This window comes from Vanessa cardui, chromosome 15 (assembly GCF_905220365.1).
Source record: "Vanessa cardui chromosome 15, ilVanCard2.1, whole genome shotgun sequence".
Lineage (NCBI taxonomy): Eukaryota > Metazoa > Arthropoda > Insecta > Lepidoptera > Nymphalidae > Vanessa > Vanessa cardui.
The window spans coordinates 11,866,718-11,888,259 of NC_061137.1; the positions used below are offsets into that span (position 1 = coordinate 11,866,718).

Sequence of the window (21,542 nt, forward strand, 5' to 3'; positions counted from 1 at the left end):
ATGATTTTTTATAATATATCTATGACTCAGAAATTTGTCTAAAGCTCTGATCTCTGTGAAAGAGGATCGCGCGTATTTTTAATGTCTTATCCAACCTTCTCAGTTCATTTGCATTTCTTGGTCTGTTTTTTATATAATAATGACTGGACTATATAACAATTGTCAATGTGCTCGTTCGAACAGAATATAAGTTGATGTATCACAGCGCCACCTAGTAGCAAGTTACAAAATAGTTTAGATACAAAAGTTTGCATTAAAAATACATGTATCTCAATCAGATGTACAAAAACCAATCTTTATATATAAGATCGATCTTAATGTTCTTGTTAAATATTAATCGAAATCTAATGAATTCCCTCAGCAAATACGACAGCGATATCAACGAAGAGTCGGAAACCAGTCGCAGTGGTCAGGGCGACAACAAGCGTGACGATCCCATGGTCGACCTCTTCCCTGACGACGACCACGAGGACAACAGGAATAATAAGTGTATGTTGCTTATTTATTTACATAAATATATTACTCTATTCCACATAAAGGAAATAGTCGTTAAAGTAAATTACGAAAATAATAATAATACAGTCAAACCTGGATAAATGAGAACTCAAAGGAGCGCCATCTATTTTTTTCTTATAGTGTTTTCTTACTAGCCCAAGTTTCTAGCTTACAGAAGTTGTCTCACTTATAGAGGTGTTAAGAGGCCAAAATGACGATTTTTTTTTCTTATAGCGGTTTCTCACTAACCCAAGTTTCTAGCTTACAGAGTTACGTAAGGAGTCTGTTTCTCGTATAGAGGTATTGAAAGGTTTCTCACCCAAGTTTCTAGCTTACAGAGTTACGAAAGGGGTCTGTCTCACTTATAGAGGAGGCCAAAATGACCGGACCTCATTAATATGATATGAATAATCTCATTGTTAGAGCCTTCCCGCTTACCCAGTTGGACTGGCTCAATGATGACGTGTATAGAATGACGTCAGAAGTTGCCTCGCTCGCCCGCAGCCATGTCGCCGACGCCGCCGTCGCAGTTCGCGCAGCAGGTGAACGCGGGCTACGAGATCCCGGCGCGCCTGCGCACTCTGCACAACCTCGTGATCCAGTACGCGTCGCAGGGCCGCTACGAGGTCGCCGTGCCGCTCTGCAAGCAGGCGCTCGAGGATCTGGAGAAGACCTCCGGCCACGACCACCCCGACGTCGCCACCATGCTCAATATCCTGGCGCTCGTCTACAGGTAAGCCTTTTTTTTTTTATCACGCTGGAAAAACGCTTTACGCGCTTCCCCCACGTGATGGAAAGTGGGGGGGTGTGTGGGACTCCCCGGAGCCCTGAACGCCGAGTGCGCCCAAGCACACCGGGTTTACCCACCAGCGGTACCCTCTCCGTCTTTCGGCGGACGCCACGGGATCGCTTACGCATGCTACCGTGACGCCCTGACGTCTACAGGTACGCCTGCCTCTACGTCTGTGGTCTTATACGTCCATATATTTTTATTTTTTGAATTTAGAACCAATGATATTGTAGTAAACAGATATTAACGCGCAAAAAGTGAAAACTAGAAAACGTCCCAATTGGGACGTTTGCCTTTAGTTTATCATAATTACGTGATAATACGTTTTGTGTAATTAAAACATCTAGTTATCCCTTTTATTTATTGTTTTTATCAAGCTATCCTTTTTACTTGTAACGAAATGTAAAATAAACGGTCCCCGGGGCGGCACAATTTTTTCTGTTGTCAAGTATGGATATAACATATCTTTTTATTAGAATATCATTGTTTAGAACATTGTTAACTATTATTGAATGTGTTATTTACTACAAAAGTAATAATTGTAGTAGCACGATAACCGTGGAATATTATATTATAGATCGAGAAATAACATTTGGAAAATCCAATTAATTTATTTCGGTTAACTCTTAAAAAGTTCGATGGTTAAAGGTTTTTTAGTTCTTCTAACATACAATTTGAATACAGGGATCAAAACAAATACAAGGAAGCCGCTAATCTACTGAACGACGCTCTCTCCATCCGAGAGAAGACCCTCGGAGAGAATCACCCCGCTGTCGCTGCCACGCTTAACAACCTCGCCGTGCTTTATGGGAAACGAGGTTAGATTTATTCAATAGTATACCTTCGTTTGATATGATACTTGATTTTATCATTATATTTGATCTTACTTTTTTGTTTTTTTTTTAAAGATTTATTTACTTTTATGTAGGAGCATTGTTTATTTTTTTCTGTTATAATGTAAAATTTAAATGCGATTAATGTTTTATGACTCTGTTCAAGACTGTGCTTACTCATTAATTTGTAATATGCCGATGGGTGTTTTGAAGGTCAATAAATAAATAAATAGTATACATATATAAATTATGTAGTTATATTAAAGTAGACAATAATTTATATATTAGTATTATAAATTATGTAGTTATATTAAAGTATAATTACTGTAGTATAGTAAAGTAAAGTAACAGCCTGTAAATTTCCCACTGCTGAGATAAGGCCTCCTCTTCCATTAAGGAGAGGGTTTGGAACATATTCCACCACGCTGTTCCAATGCGGGTTGGTGGAATGAACATGTGGCAGAATTTCGATGAAATTAGACACATGCAGGTTTCCTCACGATGTTTTCCTTCACCGCCGAGCACGAGATGAATTAGAAACACAATTAAGCACATATATATAGTGGTGTTTGCCTGGGTTTGAACCCGCAATCATCGGTTAAGATGCACGCGTTCTAACCACTGGGCCATCTCAGCTCTCAGCTGTAGTATAGGAATATAATAAACTAACAAATGACTTACAAAGTGAATTTAAACATGTGTGTGCGTCGGCAGGCAAGTACCGCGAGGCGGAGCCGCTGTGCAAGCGCGCGCTGTGCATCCGCGAGGCCGTGCTGGGCCGCGACCACCCCGACGTCGCCAAGCAGCTCAACAACCTCGCGCTGCTCTGCCAGAACCAGGTCACACACACACACACGCACGAACACACACACACGCACACACACGTACACACACACACACGCACGAACGCACACACACACACACGCACACACAGACACAGACAGACACACACACACACACACACACGCACGCACGCACGCACGCACGCACGCACACTAGTACCGACAGCAGAACACACTCATTGCATTACATTTGTAGTAATTAAACGGTCATTTCACGTGGAGTGGCGTGTTATAATAGATCTGTACCTTTAAAGGAGAACATTCTAGATTTGTGATAGTTGTCCAGTAGCGACTCATTTTACATGAGATACAAAATATTAATATAGTAACACTATAAATGTTTACAGAACAAATACGAAGAGGTGGAGCAATATTATCAGAGAGCGCTGGAGATATACGAGAGCAAACTCGGCCCCGACGACCCCAACGTAGCCAAGACCAAGAACAATCTCGCCTCTTGTTACCTCAAACAGGTGCGTGCCTTTCGTTTAAACTATTAATACTACCTTACATTTAAACTATTAATAATACTCGAAAAAAAAATGTCATAGAAAACGAGACGACGCTTTCAACTGTTTCTACAAACCGATTGATTTGATGTGTTGATTTTTATAATAAGACGTAAATACAGTATATAAGGTTTACTATTTACTTATGGTGTTTTTTTTTCTTTGAGTATTCATAAAAAACTACTGAACGTAACGGTACGTGTCACTGACTAATCAAAGACAGTATTTCTTACCCATCTTTTTTTTGCCCAGCAAAGGTGATAGGTTACCGCTAATCACTACATAGTATAAAACAAAGTCGCTTCCCGCTGTCTAATCTTATGTTTATATCTTTAAAACTACGCAACTGATTTTGATGCGATTGTTTCAATAGATAGAGTGATTCAAGAGGAAGGTTTATTTGTATAAAACAGTCACAATATGTATTAAAGAAACACTGATAATTTTATATAGATTAAGGTGACAGATTGGACTTTCCGAACCGGTGGTAGCTTCACTTAATTGTTAAATGACGATTCAAAAGTGCTTATAAAAGCCTACTTGAATAAAGTTTATTTTGATTTTGTTTAAAATATTTCTCTTTATCTATAATGACTATTGTGATTCCAGGGTAAATACAAGGAAGCCGAAACTCTATACAAACAAGTACTGACAAGGGCTCACGAGCGAGAATTCGGCACCATCGATGGTAAGTCAACCTGCCTATAACATAATAGTACCTGCTATCATTATATAAATTAGATTTCCGTATATAAGGAATGCCTTTATCGATACTAGTGTAAAATACTTGCCATATCAAAAAAATATTTGGACGTTCAAAATGATCAATTTTAAAAGGTCGTATCTCTACATTTTAAATATTCTGTAACAGATAAAATATTATTTAGTATTTGATTCTTGAGAATGAAACGATATAAAGTAGACAATTTTAAATAAAATTGAAACTTGTAATGTGATTTGTTGGTAAATTTGGTACTTAAAATAATATTAATAAGAATTGAACCCAATTTAATTTTCCATATTATTAACTGGTCACCCCGGGCCACCTTACCTTAAATTCCAGCTGCTTGCAAACATAATAATATTAGTCCCCAGCTTGCCAACTCCGTACAACAAGATACGACTTTTTGATTTCATCAAAAAATAAGAAAGAAAAAAATTTACTTATTGATACAAAATATTAATCAAAAGTTGTGAATTTCCATATATAATTTAACGGTAGTGTAATATTTTACCCGCTTGAAATTTATTTTTCTGTTTGCCGTTTCAGAGTATATTCAATCATTAAAAAAACCAAAAAAATAACCAGTATTATACAGAGCTGACTAACTTAGAAGATGTGTTATAATCACAACTGTGACTACATTCCGTGTTTATATAGACATAACAGATGCATAAAACGATTCGCCAATTGCTGATCGAGAATGATCCATTCGTTCTTTTGTTATTATCATTCGTTCAAACGAATGGTTTGCGTTGATCTTGATTATTTTATTTAAGATTAATTTGTACACCGTAGAGGTTAAAAGAAGTATTGCAGAAAGTATCTTCAGACATATATGAAACTTTTAAAAAAAATAAAAAATAGTATATATTTTAGCACTCAGGAATAATGTAGCATTCTACCAGTGATGTTTTTGTTTTAAATTGAATGTATTTCCTGAGATTAAGGGTGGTTTAAACAAACAAAATTTACCCCCCAAAATGGCATTCTATAGTTACAAGCGCCTTATGAAGGCAGATGTCTAACATTATCTCACTATTTTCGTATTATATTTTTCACCCTCTCAAAATCAAAATCAAAATAAACTTTATTCAAGTAGGCTTTTACAAGCACTTTTGAATCGTCATTTTACAATTAAGTGAAGCTACCACCGGTTCGGAAAGTAGATTCTACCGGGAAGAACCGGCAAGAAACTCAGTAGTTACTCTTTTTAACATTTAAAAAATACAAAGTCATGTTAATGAAATACAATTATTTAAATTAATATATCCTGCTTGGAAGTCAACAGGTATTTACCTGTACTAGGTACCTCTAGTTCCAGTCATCTAAGTTTCATACATTTTGTGATACTTCTATTTCCCTCTATATTTCGTAGTTCATAAATATTGTTAATAAGCGCACATCGAAAAAGTTGTCTTCGATTCTCAATGGGCGAATGGTTATTACGTCGCAGATCCCTGTAATTCTTGTTATTTAACAGCGCATATAAATGGCATTGCAGCGTCTTTAAGATAGATTAAGAACATACGATATACTTAATATATTATAATCTTACATATATAAATTGTAACTCTGCTTAACTATTTTGTTGGAACGGTTAGTGATATTTGTCTTCCATGGTTTATAATTTATTTACTTTAAATGTCATTAATTTGCGCTGAAGGTGATGGCTATAGATTAAACAAAAGACCAAAGCACAAAATCCCACTATATATCGAGAGAATAGTTTCGAATTTTGAAAATTTTGTTTTTTTTTTTTTATTTATTATGTATTCCAAGGTATATTTGATATTTAGCTCTAGAAACCAGAATTAATTAAAGGAAATAGTTACCCATGTTTGTAAAAAAAGTATGAGTAAATAGAAAAAAAAAATGCATGTCATTTGTTATTGCTTGATTAGTCTCGCTTCTAGTTTTTATTGTATTGCTTATATCCGACTATTCCTATCGTTTTATTAGATCTCTCTATGCATTTTGTTAATACTCGAATTTTTTTTTCGTAGCGTAGAAAGTTTTTCCTTAAGTGGTAGCTAATAAACATATATATATATATATATATATATATATATATATAAACAAAATTTTAAAGTATATTATGAATTGTTATTATTTAAGTGCCAATATAAAATGGGGCCAATTCTTGCGTGAACATTATAGGATTATTTATACAAAATGAAAACGTGAATATATATGTATATTTGTATCAAAATATTTACATAATTGGATACAATTGTAATTGTGTGTAATCAAAAAATCGTGCAATATATATTTTTTAAATCAATTAGTAATAATTTTCAATTGAATTACAAAATTAATGTTAATTAAATGTTGTTTTCAAATATTAATTATGTTTAAGAGGCCTATCACAATTGTACTTGATGTTTCTTATGTGATAAGGAAACATATTAATATAATTTTGATATAATCAAAATATACTTGGCTATGAAAAGAACGTTTCATAGAATCAAGAATTTCTTTTATTGTTATCTGTTCCGAATGCTCTTATGACCTTTTGAAATGCTACCTAATAGTTATAAGACGTTGTATAAAAAAACTATCGTTATTTTATTTGTTAAAAAAAAACACTAGAAGTAAAAAAAATACAAAAAAAAGTTTTATAATAAATAGCAGAAGTACAATAATTTGTAGGATATTCTTATAGAAATTTAAAGTAATGAATAATTAAATTTAATATAAGTCAATTATTTTATTTTATGATATTCAACTATTTTTATTTTGTTTCGTCTTTTATGATTTAAGTCAAAGATAAATCATTTAATTAAATAACTTTACTTTTTGAATGCAAAATAAATATCTCAAATGTCATTGCTAACGGTACTAACACGCGTTGATACGTCGTGCAGCTAAGTTTCGAAAGGTCCTAACAGCACTTGTAACTGATGAAACTGTAATGCAATCACTCTAACCTTCACAGTTAAGGTAAAGAGTAGGATTGAACTTAGAAATAGCTCTCTTGCCAAACAGCTGTGCATAAGCAATATCTGCCAAATATAAGTTAATGTGTTAAACAAAGTGCCTTTTTATTATAGCTTAATATTATTATTTTTTTTTGCGAATTTAACAAACTATACGCATTTAAAGTCCATTCCATGAAACGAATACGCAAAGACATTGCTCGTTAATTTTTATTGGTTAATATACGCTGTTATGTAGATGTAATTACATGCTGTATTCATCTTGTTTATCTGCAGTCGCGCGCATCGACCAATGAGGTTATAGTACGTCACAACTTTGATGTAGCATCGGCATTCAATAAAACCGATTACTGATGATTTATACGACCAATAGAAATAGCTCCCTATCGCACCATTCGACGCTATTCGTCGCTAGATTCTCGCGTCAGTTCAACCCGAGAAAAGCAAGTACATGTAAATCGAAGAGTCAAATTGACGAATATAATTAGGTCATATGAAATAACACGTTATTACGTTTGCGTAAAGATCATATTTACATAAGAAATAAATATTGATAATTTGGGATTGCTTACTTAATTCGGATGTGATCGGTTTTACGAATTCTGCCGACGCTACATCAAGCTGTGTTGCACTATACGAGTATTTTGTATGGTAGGAGTTCGACTCATGAAATGGACTATAATTATTATAGTTTGTTAATTGTGATTAGAATTTGCGATCACACTGCTGTGCAATTTGAAAATTTGTTATATTATTTTATATGAATACTGTTTGAAAATTTAAATTGATTCTATTTTTTTAAATGTATTATTTATTTTATCATTTTTTATAAAATTAAACAAGAAAAAGTATCAGTATTTTAGTATCCTTTTTATTCGATGACAATTGGGGTGTTTTGCCACTGCTAATAGGTGAGTGACACAAGTTTGGATTTATTTACGTGTGGCACAGGTAGGAAAGGGGGCAAGTTTTTTTTCAATTGTTTTTTTTTTTTAAATATTTTATTGAAATCTACCTTTGTGTCACACCTTCCCGACTTGTGTCACATATAAGGTCATTGACGATTCGTATTATAGATCGTCAATGGTCGTGTAATATGATATGTCGTGAGTGGTGACGTATGTAATAACAGTGACGTGTGTGCAGGCGACAACAAGCCGATATGGCAGGTGGCCGAGGAGCGTGAGGAGAACAAGCATCTGCAGCGCGAGAACGCGCCCTACGGGGAGTACGGCGGCTGGCACAAGGCCGCGAAGGTACGCCCCCCCCCCACACACACAGACCCATCATATAAACTAAAACTTAAAACTGAAATATAACATATCGTTCGTGTATTGCGCATGCTTTAGAGTTCTTGCTAGTTTTTTTTCTTCTTATATATATGACATTTTAACGCATGTTCTGCATATTTAGGAATTTTGTAATTTAAATCACATGAAAACATGAGAGTATTATGATACGCGATTTTTGTTTTCAGCTGCTTTACATGTTATTAAAGCACGTGACATTAACTCATAAGACATTTCGAAAGGACCTCGTGTCATCGTTCATGTTAAAATATTGTTTTTAAAGCCAATTCGAGTGTTCCAGTTTCATATATCAGGCCATCCTCAGTCTATAGTACTCATGCGGAGTTTCATATATCAGGCCATCCTCAGTCTATAATACTCATGCGTCGAGCTTACTCAGTACTTAACTCTTAAGCAAGCGATGAAAGGCAAAATCTTACCTGGTGGGAAGGTCCGAAGTGGTCAGTAAAGCCTTCGTGTATTGCAGGTGGACTCCCCGACGGTGACGACGACCTTGAAGAACCTCGGCGCGCTGTACCGCCGCCAGGGCAAGTACGAGGCCGCGGAGACGCTCGAGGACTGCGCCCTGCGCAGCCGGAAGGAGGTCAGTCAGCACCCTTAACATGGGTGCTACTCGGAATATCATTCCCATCTTTCAAGTATTATCCATATATTGACAGTGACTGTCCGATCAAATGAGCATTTAAATCGAAGTTTTGGATATAAGTCGGTCACAGAATTTTTTTTATCTAATTTTCCCGTCAGTTACGCTGTGTACTGCGCATGCGCATTTGTTCTATTACGATGAATATGAACGATCTGTCTGATGCCTGACTTTGATAAGATCACACTGTTAATGTGTACTTCTAGTACTGCTTAGAATTTATTTAAAAATATACTTAATTTGAGTAAACTTTCATTCTTCAATTTACATAGTATTTTCATTATTATTAATAGCTCATTTCCACTTCAGTAATAGAACATAATTTTTGTTGACAAATAACGATTCCTTTCAGCTATTTGCTTAATCTTTAATTTGAATGCTTGTTTGCCTGGTCTTTTATTATCTCTCTAATTTAATATAAGTTATTGCATTTATTGAATTTGACTTTCTATTTTCGTATTATTCAAAATATATTTTACTCAACAGCATAACTGCTTAATCTAGTTAATTATATTTAAACTAACTTTACTTGGAAACTTTATTTATAGACGTAATTTTTTATTATATATTTTATTATCATGTTTAATTATTTTTTTGCTATTACAAAATTAGCAAAAATAAAATAATAAAAATTAATTCGCACGCTGCCTAGCACGTCCCACCTCATGTAAGTCACTCGAAAAGAATAACACATGTAGATAATGATAATTGATTCATTCACATCAATATATGTGAAGTATTTTAACAATAAACAGAAATAAAAATACATTAAGTATTCTATCGTCAGTGGTCTGACATATGATAAGTTATGAGAAAGTGAAGAGTAACACTAACTCGTGGGCGGATGAAAAAATCCATCGACGAAGCTATCCCACGGAGGCCGTCAAGTAATCGACCACATAGATCTAGAGTCTAGATTCTAGACAATCGTTGGCTCGTAATAGTTTGCCAAATAAATGGGATGAGGGCACGCGAAGGATGAAGTAAGTGACGTCATCAGATACAGAAGTGTGCGATTCTAGGCGCTGGACATCGTCAAACAGTCGCGCGCGCGCAGCGCCCGCCCCGCGCGCCCCGACGCCGACGCGCTCGACGAGGTCAGCACCCGCACCGCCCTCCCCCGCCCCGCGTCCCGTCTGCCCCCCACCCGCAACCGCCCTCCCCCGCCCCGCGTCCCTCCTGCCCCCTGTGAGCCCCTGAGCTCAAACTTACCCTATACCTTATCGATTGGTGGAGGAGACCAATTTTCTCATCTTACAAAACTTCATTTGTAACTCCTCATAATAAAAAAAATCATTTAATTACTCAGTTACTTGAGATTAGATTTGACAAGATTATCGGATTTCATTTCCTATTTTTATTCAAATCCAAATTAAATTTAATATATCCAAAAATCTAAATCAAAATAAACTTTAACAATTAAGTGAAGCTACCACCAGTTCGGAAAGTAGATTCTACCGAGAAGAACCGGCAAGAAACTCAGTAGTTACTCTTTTTCAACATTTAAAAAAATACAGTCATGTTAGTCAATATAATTATTTAAATTAAAATATCCTGCCTGGAAGTCAACAGGTATCCGTTCCTTGTTCGATCCCCATGCCCCTCCAAGCCTGTCCCAAGTTACGGCGTTTCTTGTTTTTGTGCTTTATCACTCGCTCATTGCTTTGTGTGTTCTAGGGTTTAGCACGTCTTGGTTTTTGTGAGCGGGATTATTAATTAATGCGTCACCGTTGATGGTTGTTTTATTTGAGTCATTATTATTAATTTCATGTACACAAAAACTTAATGAATATTTTGATTCGATTGAATTAAATGTTGTGTCGTCTTTTCGTAAATATCAAGTATTAAACTTCAATGATTGAGCATAATATTTAAGTCATTTAAAAGTTAAATATATCAAGGTTTTTGTTTATGTGCTTTAATAAAACATTGTTTTTGTATATTCAATAAAACGAGAGCTTTATGTAATATGTTGTGTTTGTGTGTGTGTGTGTATGTGTGTGGCAGCGTTGCAATCACAAAATTACTCTGAAACTGTATCAGATCGCTTTTCGGCATTTTGAATATGATTCAATTGATTCATCAAAGATTCATAGCACTGAAGTTATTCGCTGGGACAGTTTTCTTATATCATTTTTGTTATGTATATTATTCAATGTATAGTATGTGTTTAGTCTTGCTTTTTAATCAATATATTGTACATACATTTCTTTCACGCTTTATAATATGATTTGCACATTTTTATTTGTATTATTTTTTTTTGTTTTATTATAGGGCACGAACCAGGCGAGTGAGCCCCGCATGAACCTAAAATCGAAACTGTTCAATGCGCTAGGTATCAACACGGGGAGCAATGCGCCGCACCAGTAGTCTAGACTAAGCCTTAGATGTCTAGGATTTAATTATAAGCACTCACTCGCTTCTATGTGAATGCTCCTCAGTCTGTTCGCTCCAAGCGTCGAGATGAATATCGTATATTTCTATCTCGTAAACGCTTGTGACGGGGCACATTGGCTCATTATTTTACGAGAGGATCATTCATGTCTCACACTCAAATTTTGCCCGCCTATTTGTATTTCGTAGTTAGAATTACATATGATTGTTTTTTTTTTTTTTTTCGATTGAACAAGTGTTGTAGTATGACCGATGCAATAAGAGTTTGGTCATAGTGTTTTTCAGATTAGATATTGGTCGATGAAAATCAAAATGGCGGGCTGCCTAGCTTAGAATAATTTATTAGCATGCGATAGGGATTATAAGTTTTAAGAAAAATTACAAAAAAATAAAAATAAAATACGAACGAAATGTGTGATAGGAAGTCGTTATTAAAGCATGTATATTGTATACCGTCCCGAAGAGATATATGTATTAATATTATATACAAACATATATAACTTATATGGTGCAAGAATTAAGATATAAATAAATATTTAGAAATGTTTTAATATCATGACATCCTAACAGATACAGGGATGTATTTTATATAATCGAGTGTATTATATGCTTTAGAACATTAAATGTAAAACACACATATTATTAATGTGTATAATTAATTTTTATACATATTTGATACGGTGATACCTGACGCATTTAGTTTTATGAAAATATAAACTCGTAAAACTCACACTCGGGGTCAGAGAATCTAAAATATATTGCATTTATTTAATTGTGTCGTGTCTGAAATATTTATTATTCTTTGTTGCATGTGGATACAACGATTTTTATTTTATTCGCTTACAATTTAATTTTTTTTTTTTTTAATATTCTGATAATTGTTATGAATGTATAATAGTATCCTGTATCGGATAATGCATGTATGTAATTTTTATTTTAAAATTTATCATGCGTATTTTATTATGTTCTACCAATAGTATTTTTTTAATAAAGTTATGCTTAACTCATTCCAGTGTAGCGTATGTTTCGGTCTTAAGCTTTATGTGAGAGATAGGTATATAAATATTTTAGTATTTTTTTAATAATTTTAATTTTTATCTGTACGAGGGTGCTGCTTGGGAATGCCAATTATGATTGTACACGTTTTTATTATACAAAACACACAAATTACGTCATTATTATTGTTTTTTTTTTTTAATATCAGTTTTATTAAGAATGAATCTCCATTGCAAAAAATCCCTTTCGAGAAATATTTTTGAAAATTTGGTACTTTGTTTAACATCGCGCTGTCGAATGGTAATTTTAATTGTTAATAAATATTTATGTATCATTTGTTTTTGTTTTATTTTGTTTTGCGTTTTGAGGATAAAGTATTAAAATAGTAAAAGGTGAGTCTACAGTGTTATGCAATTTACAGTCCACGATAGATATATAGTCGTGATCAACTTAACCTGCACCGAGATTACGCATGAAACAAACGATTTCATTAAATTAAATATACGCAGGAGATACGTTGTCATTATTTGATATTTCAACGGCTTTCGCTGTTAGACTCGTAGATGCATGTAGCATCTCATCCATTATATATTTGTACATTTAAACATAATTAGTAACTACCACATCATCAACATTAGCATTATTTACATTTTAAATACATATACCATACATGTTTGAAAATAAAAAACCGCCAAAAATCATTGATTGACATTTCATGTCAAATTTGAAGTTTGACAAATGATGTAATTCCAAAAAGCCTTTATAACATAAAACTTGCCATTCAATACAATTCGATCGAAAATGTATTTTTCAAAGTGTTCCAAATTCGAGATTTAAACTTTTTTTTCGAAATGGAGTGTAAATTGCATAACACGGGGCAGGGCTCGGCCGAGGTGTCGCGGAGTGCCAGTTTCTCGAAACTTCGCGAATCTTTGAGGCGATCGTCGGTGAGACTTTTCCACCGGATCGCTGGTCGCCACTCGGCACATCTGCCGCCTGATGTAGACTTCACCGACCCTGAGAGGTTTGTTTAAACTACTCATACAAGATACGAATTATTACTGATTGTAATTTAAAATTATTATTTTTTTCGATTAAGTTAATAATTTTGTTTTATTTCGAACGTCATGCAATAATTACCCTTATCTCTTTTTTCGCTGTATGACAGTTTGTATAGATTTAAATGTTGATCAATGTTTTATAAACACAAGCTTAGTTCTAACCCGTAGTTTCCTTTGCTCGCCTATTCGTTTTCATTTTATTTTTGATGCACCTGGGGACCAAAATTGTATTATAAATTCTGCTTAGTGTTACTAATGAACGAATTTTTCCATTATAACTAAGATGTTTATACACCAGCATGAAACGCGCAAGCTCCCTGTCCGAGCTCAGTAAGCGAGCCGAGAGCCCCGACCCTCCTGGGGACCAGCAACGGTAGCCAAGACCCTCGATGAGCAGAAGGAAAATGATCATCAGATATGTGACGTCAACACTTATTAGGATACTCTCTCTGCAGTCGTGATATTGATCATTCTTAACAATAGTTTTATATAGTTTCCAAATTAGTGTTAGTAATTAAAAGTTACGTTCCAATTTCTTATGCAAGACAACATCTCTTGACATAAGTTAATTTGATTGACTTTCATTTAAATAGAAGAAAATCTATTTAAATTTTATTCAACAATTATCATAAATTAAAGAAATCAAAGCTATTAAAGATTCATAAAAGCTGTCACTTTTGAAAGTCAGAAATTATTTATATTAAAAAAAAAAGCATTTATTAATACATTTCTTGTTAAAAAAAACAACACTTACTAGAAGATATATGTCGTTGCTATTTTGTAATAAAAAGTAAAAAATATTACAAAAACGTTATATTTTACTCAAATTAATCACAAATTATTTTATATAGCAAGGATATTTTTAAGTAGAAGCTTGGTTATCGTAATTGTCTATTTAATTTATTCATTACAATAATTATTATTAACCATTTTCACGACATTGTGCAAATGAAATATGTAACATAACATAGGTCAAGAGGAGCATAAATTAGAATATGTAAAATAATTTGTGCATTTATTAAACACGAAGGTGCTTAATTATTGACATCACAAGTATTGACAACGAAAAAATGACATTTGCGAAATAATCTGTGCCCTCTCGGCACAAATAAAAAAAAAGAAACTAATAATAATTACAAAGTTAGTGAGGCGTGATAAATATAATTTTTTTAGTCATGTTCATGTCCAATGAATAGTGCTCTCTTTAATAAAAATAGAATTTAAATTAAAAAGTTTTTTAATGCGCCTTGTCAGTATTTTAGCCAAAGTGTACTTAAAAAGCTTTCCGTGGCTTAATCACTGTGCAAAGCCTTTTAAATCTTAGGTTATTTAGAATAAGTTTCGAGAAGCGCGCATGAAATCGATATATTATAAAACTTAGAAAATAATACACGTTATTATGTAAATTTGACGTCGATAAAGTAATAACGACTTGATGCGCGATTTAAGAATAATGCAGCTTTTTGAATTGTATTGATCTCAGTTAAAATGATCTGAAATAAAAAAAGGTAATCATTCATAGATGACTGTTTTATTTATATATCCTACATGTATTGTTTTTATTTGTGTGAGTTATATCTGTGAAATTATAAGTCTCATATGTTTTTACCTCACAGCCACTTGTTACTTTTCTTACACTTGAATATTATGGAGTGTGTAGAGTTCCTAAAAATGTCTGATATTAGAATGACAACTTGAAGAAAGAGAAAATTCACAGAGTAAGACTAAGGACAGGTTCCTTAGTCTTTCTCTGTGAATTTTCTCTTCAAAAGGCGCATTTCAAATCATTCAGATTATCAAATTTAATTATTAATTACACTATACTATACTAATTATTATCACAGAGTCATTCGCCACAGATCGTAGCCTTATATAGCCTGCGTACTATTTTGTCGTACTGTAAAATATACATAAATATGTCTAATCAAAGAAAAGATATTGAGACAGGAAATATCACTACGTTATATGCTTTAGCATGTAACAAATAACTTATTTCTTATTCTCATACTTTAGATAAAAAAAAATCGTTTACCACACCTGATATTGTGCTACTTATTAAATTTGATTAGAGAAGACAAGAAAGAATAATTTATACGATAAGAAGATTTAAATTACATACAATTCGAAGTCGTTTTGCGAGAACCGTAATTATAATTTTATTAATATTTCAAATAACTGTTATTTCGATAAATTTAATATATGTCGCATCCGGGACAATAGTTCGGAATATAAACCATACACAAACGTCAAAATGACGTGTACAGAGCCTAGATTAGAGAAGGAAAACGTTAATAAAAGAACGTGCACTCTGTATTCGAGAATTCATTACGTTACTATCGGCTGAATAAACAACACTAGCCTAGGAACTGTGCTGTGTATATTGAAAAGTATTTGTTTCTCGCCCGGATCCCTGCTGACGCCCCACAATGAGCGACCGTGAGGATAACGAGTCTCCGATATCAGAAGTGGGATTTCAACGGGCTGAGAAACCGCTAAATCATGAAGAATTATGGCGACAACTTATTGAAAAACAGAACCAAAATATGATGGCACTAATCTCTACGCTACGACCGCATGAATCAAGTCGTCGCCTCACTCTACCGGAATTCAACCCAGATAAAGAAGAAAGTGACGCGAGATCTTGGTGTGCAACAGCGGATATTTGTTTCGAAGACAACCCACCACGTGGCGGTCAACTCATTGTTGTCATTAGCAAGGCTCTGAAAGGTACCGCATCATCATGGTTGTCACATATATCATACCCTGGGATATCGTGGCCGGAATTTAAGGACCTATTCACTGCAAGATTCATATCTACAGACACATGTGCAGGTACCCTCATTAACTTAAATAGTGAAAAATTAAAAGACAACGAGTCATTAGCTGCATGCGCGAGTCGGATTATTACCTCATTGATGAGCCGTTGGAAAGATTGCACCAAAGAACAGATCGCCGTAGCAACCGCCCTAGCGCACATTTCTCAACACGACTCACGATTACAACGTCTTGCTTTTACAACGGAAATTACTTCCCGCCAGCAACTACAAAAAGAATTGCAGGCTTTCTCGTATCAAAAGCGAAAAGCTCCTGCAGCAGAGACAACTGATAGCAAGCGAGCAAAATTTTACAAGCAGTCTACATTAAAGTGTTTTGGCTGCGGGAAATTGGGTCACCGACAGGCTGACTGTAGATCAAAGCCCAAAATCTACAAGCCAAAATCTCCTGTGAAGACTGACGTGACTTCCACTTCTCATCGTGTAGAAAAATCAACGAGCATCAGATGTTTCAAGTGTGGAGTATTGGGACATGTGGCAAGTCGCTGTACTGCAGGAGTTGGCTCCCGCGGTGGAAACACCAGCGCTAGTACGTCGGCCGAGCGTCGTGTCGACCTGTGCGTAGTAGAACCTCCTACCGGATACCTTCAACATCGCAGTGAGTCCTATGTTTTTCACTATGATTCTGGTGCTGAGTGTTCATTAATAAAGGAAAGTTTGGCTACGAAGTTTAGCGGAAAACGTAGTTGTAATATTGTTTCGTTAACTGGTATTGGCCAAAGCAGTGTAAAATCAACAGAACAAATTTTAGCTAAAGTTATTATTAATGAGCACTCATTAGAATTGTTGTTACATGTTTTACCTGATATTTATTTACGCAGTGACATAATGATTGGTCGTGAAATTTTGAATTTAGGATTTTCGATTGTGATGACGAGTACTAGCTTTAAATTGTTAAAAAATAATGTTGTTAATAGCTGCACTATCCAAAACTCTTGGCCTGACTTTAAATGTATCGATACAGATATACCCTTTGAACATAGATCACAACTTTTAAAGATATTAAATCGTTATTCGAAATACTTTATAACCGGTATGCCTACTACACGCGTCATGACAGGTGAATTAGAGATACGGTTAAAGGATCCGAGCAAAACGGTTCAAAGACGTCCTTATAGGTTATCGGTTGAGGAACGTACCGTTATGCGAAATAAAGTTGACGAACTTTTACAGGCAAATATAATTAGGCCAAGCTGTTCGCCTTTTGCTAGCCCAGCTTTGTTAGTTAAAAAACAGGACGGGTCCGACAGGATGTGTATTGACTACCGGGAACTGAATGAAAATACCATTTCTGATAGATATCCCCTCCCCATCATTACTGATTTAATATCACGTTTACAAGGAGCCAAATTCTTTACTAAACTTGATTGTGCTAGTGGATTCCATTTAATTCCATGCCATGAGGAGTCGATAGAGCGTACGGCCTTCGTAACTCCTGATGGTCAATATGAATATCTGACTATGCCTTTTGGTTTAAAGAATGCTATAACTGTATTTCAAAGAGCTATCGTAAATGCATTAGGAAACTTGGCACGTGATTACGTCATTGTTTATGTTGATGACGTCATGATTCCGGCTGAATCGGAAGAACAGGGACTTGACAGACTTAATACCGTCCTTGAAGTTCTCACCAAGTCCGGATTTTCTTTAAATTCTAAAAAATGCTCTTTTCTTAAATCTAAAATTGAGTTCTTAGGCTATGAGGTAGAAAACGGTAATGTTAGACCAAATAAGCGAAAAATAGAATCACTCACTGCATTACCACCTCCTGAAACCGTTACACAATTAAGGCAATTCATAGGATTAGCTTCTTATTTTCGACAATTTGTTGCACAGTTTGCGTGTTTAATGGCTCCACTTTATAGATTAACATCCCTCAAAGGCAATTTCATTTGGAAACCTGAGCATGAAGAAATCAGACAAAAAGTAATTACAATATTGACTAATGAACCAATTTTAAAAATCTTTAGTCCTAGTCTCCCTGTAGAACTTCATACAGACGCAAGTTCAGAAGGGTACGGCGCTATTTTATTTCAAATTCATAACAATAAACGACATGTCATAGCTTATTTTAGCAAGCGTACATCTCCCGCGGAATCACGATATCATTCATACGAATTGGAAACACTCGCTGTCGTAAATGCTATCAAACATTTTAGACAATACTTGCATGGACGTAAATTTTTGGTAGTGACGGACTGTAATTCATTAAAGTCTTCCCAACGTAAAGTGGATTTGACGCCTAGAGTGCATAGGTGGTGGTCCTATCTTCAATGTTTTGACTTCGATGTTGAATATAGACCGGGCAAACACATGGCACATGCTGACTTTTTGTCTCGAAATCCTCTACCAGTGTCATTGAACAATAGTCGCCCTTATAGTAAAGTAGAGCACAAGCGAGTAAATATAGTCGAGCTCTCTTCAAATTGGTTAGCCGCTGAACAACAGCGAGATAACGAAATAATCAAAATTATTGACGATATGAATAACGGTAAGTTGGAAGATAGTTTAGCCAATACATATGTCCTTAGATCCGGTATTCTACACAGAAAGATACAACGTAACGGTAGGACACGGTGTCTTCCGATTGTACCACATGCATTGAAATGGTCGGTCATAAATAACATTCATGATTCCCTTATTCACCTTGGGTGGGAGAAAACGCTCGAGAAAGCATATGATCATTATTGGTTCGAGGGAATGTCGCGCTATGTAAAACGGTTTGTAGATAGTTGTGTAACATGTAAGGTAGCTAAATCTCGATCAGGTAAAATACAATCCGAACTTCACCCCATACCTAAGGTTACGTCGCCCTGGCATACTATTCACATCGACGCCACAGGCAAACTTAGTGGGAAAAATGATGTAAAAGAGTACGCTTTTGTTGTAATTGATGCATTCACAAAATTCGTTTTATTATATCACACTGCTAATATTGACACAAAAAGTAGTATTCAAGCGGTAACAAATAGTGTAGCACTTTTTGGAACACCCACTCGTATCATCGCTGACCAAGGGAGGTGTTTTGCGAGCAAAGAATTTCGGGAATTTTGTGACAGTAAAAATATAAACCTTCATTTAATTGCCACCGGCTCTTCTCGTGCGAACGGGCAGGTTGAAAGAGTCATGAGCGTACTGAAGTCGATGCTAACGGCAGTAGAGATTAACTCTGAAAAATCGTGGCAGGATTCATTAGGAGACGTGCAATTGGCTATCAATTGTACTATCAATAGGGTTACTAAGTGCTCACCACTCGAGCTTATGATCGGTAGGGTAGCCAGGCCACTGTCGTTGATGACCAGCGAGGTACAAAATGACGAAATTTCCATTGATTTAGACGCACTAAGAGAAAGCGCAGCTAATAATATAGGAAAATCGGCTGAATATGATAGGGAAAGGTTTAATAGTACAAAGGCAAGGCTTAATAAATTTACAGTAGGCGAGTTTGTATTAATTGAAAACGAAGAAAGAAATCAAACCAAATTAGACCCTAAATTCAAGGGCCCATTTAAGATAATAGAAGTTTTGGATGGTGACCGCTACCTATTGAAGGCTTTGAATTCCAAACGAACCTATAAGTACGCGCATGATAGGGTTAGGAAAATGCCAGGAGCTAATGTAGACATTGATTTAAATGAAAAATGTGATTTACCGATATGTGATACTGAAAAAGTTTCAGAACCTTCAACTGACATTGCTGCAAGTACTCTAAAAGAATGAATGTTAATTTTGTGTTGCGTTTCAGTCACAGGGATGACTGTTGATTTAAGTCACAGGGATGACTGTTGTTTTGAGTCACAGAGATGACTGTTGAATAGAGTCACAGGGATGACTGTTGATTTGAGTCACAGGGATGACTGTTGATTTGAGAGTCACAGAGATGACTGTTGATTTGAGTCACAGGGATGACTATCATTGAACACTTATAGTCACAGGGTTGACTTAAGTGTACGTGTGTATGTGTCGATTTCACGGTTACAGGGAAGATTTAGTTACTGTGTACATGAATTGTACGGGGAGAACTTGCAGCAGTAGTCAATCACTTATTTCGTTTATGTAATATTTCAATGTTGTTATAGAATTTGTGTTTAGAATAAAGATTATTTGATGACACAAGACTTTTATTTCAGTTATTTTAGTAGAGTGGTCAGATATGGCCGAGCGTGAATGATACTTTGCGGTATTTGCTTTTGTTCCAGATTAACACACGAGGACGCGTGTAACTCAGGATGGCCGTGTCGCATCCGGGACAATAGTTCGGAATATAAACCATACACAAACGTCAAAATGACGTGTACAGAGCCTAGATTAGAGAAGGAAAACGTTAATAAAAGAACGTGCACTCTGTATTCGAGAATTCATTACGTTACTATCGGCTGAATAAACAACACTAGCCTAGGAACTGTGCTGTGTATATTGAAAAGTATTTGTTTCTCGCCCGGATCCCTGCTGACGCCCCACAATGAGCGACCGTGAGGATAACGAGTCTCCGATATATATATATAATGACATTATAAATATCTGAAGAAAATTTCAATTAATCATTAATTAGTAGTTACGTCGAAATCATCGCAATGCTGAAATGATCGGCGTTTATTATTTTATCTTGAGGCACAGTTCTGAAGTCATGAGTTATGATTAGTATATGCGTTGCGTAAAAAACAACTTTGTCCACATTGAATAGGAATTAAACTTTTACTTGGTGGTAGGGCTTTGTGCAAGCCTGTTTGGGTAAGTACCGCGTACTTATATTTACTTATACTACATATTTCCTTCGCCCAGGAGTAATAGGTGCTTAGTATTGTAGAGTTCCATTTTGAAGGGCGAGTGGCCTGTGCAGCTACATGTACAAAGCACGTAATATTTTAGCCTTTCTTATGGTATAGGTTGGCGGACGAGCATATGGGCCACCTGATGGTAAGTGGTCATCATCACCCATAGACAATGACGCTGTAAGAAATATTAACTATTCCTCACCAACCTTGACTCACTCTCCCATCAAAGCGGAACACAACAACACTGAGTACTTATTTATAGAGTATAGAGTCATTTGGCGGTAGAATAACTGATGAGTGGTTGGTACCTACCCAGACGGACCTGCACAAAGCCCTACCACCAAGGAAGCTGCCAAGGTTTAGGTTGTTGATCTTACTGCTTAGTCAATGGTCAGTGGCG

The 21,542-nt window shown here is 35.3% G+C and overlaps 2 protein-coding genes across 9 annotated transcripts in view; both read left to right on the top strand.

Annotated features, from left to right (window-relative positions):
- The window catches only part of LOC124535670 (kinesin light chain), a 58,813-nt gene extending 44,711 nt beyond the window's left edge, over nucleotides 1–14,102 (top strand). For 3 of the 8 annotated variants that reach the window (XM_047111962.1, XM_047111960.1, XM_047111959.1), the window contains 11 exons: nucleotides 362–489; nucleotides 1,000–1,228; nucleotides 1,970–2,103; nucleotides 2,833–2,957; nucleotides 3,308–3,433; nucleotides 4,079–4,157; nucleotides 8,276–8,385; nucleotides 8,906–9,022; nucleotides 9,735–9,749; nucleotides 10,105–10,179; nucleotides 11,357–12,808. In XM_047111962.1, coding sequence (XP_046967918.1) covers nucleotides 362–489; nucleotides 1,000–1,228; nucleotides 1,970–2,103; nucleotides 2,833–2,957; nucleotides 3,308–3,433; nucleotides 4,079–4,157; nucleotides 8,276–8,385; nucleotides 8,906–9,022; nucleotides 9,735–9,749; nucleotides 10,105–10,179; nucleotides 11,357–11,452 — 1,234 coding nt within the window. In that variant the 3' untranslated portion in view covers nucleotides 11,453–12,808. Of the gene's footprint in view, nucleotides 1–361; nucleotides 490–999; nucleotides 1,229–1,969; nucleotides 2,104–2,832; nucleotides 2,958–3,307; nucleotides 3,434–4,078; nucleotides 4,158–8,275; nucleotides 8,386–8,905; nucleotides 9,023–9,734; nucleotides 9,750–10,104; nucleotides 10,180–11,356; nucleotides 12,809–13,831 lie in introns of those variants that run through there. The other 5 variants (XM_047111963.1, XM_047111964.1, XM_047111961.1 and 2 more) reach the window with 5 other exon arrangements.
- A 1,645-nt stretch (nucleotides 14,103–15,747) lies between these two features.
- On the top strand, nucleotides 15,748–20,866 carry LOC124535841. Its single transcript, XM_047112225.1, has 2 exons — nucleotides 15,748–16,965; nucleotides 20,567–20,866. Exons 1-2 carry the CDS (start codon nucleotides 15,960–15,962, stop codon nucleotides 20,569–20,571), a joined length of 1,011 nt encoding a protein of 336 aa, XP_046968181.1. The 5' UTR covers nucleotides 15,748–15,959; the 3' UTR covers nucleotides 20,572–20,866.
- The last annotated feature ends 676 nt before the right edge of the window (nucleotides 20,867–21,542 follow it).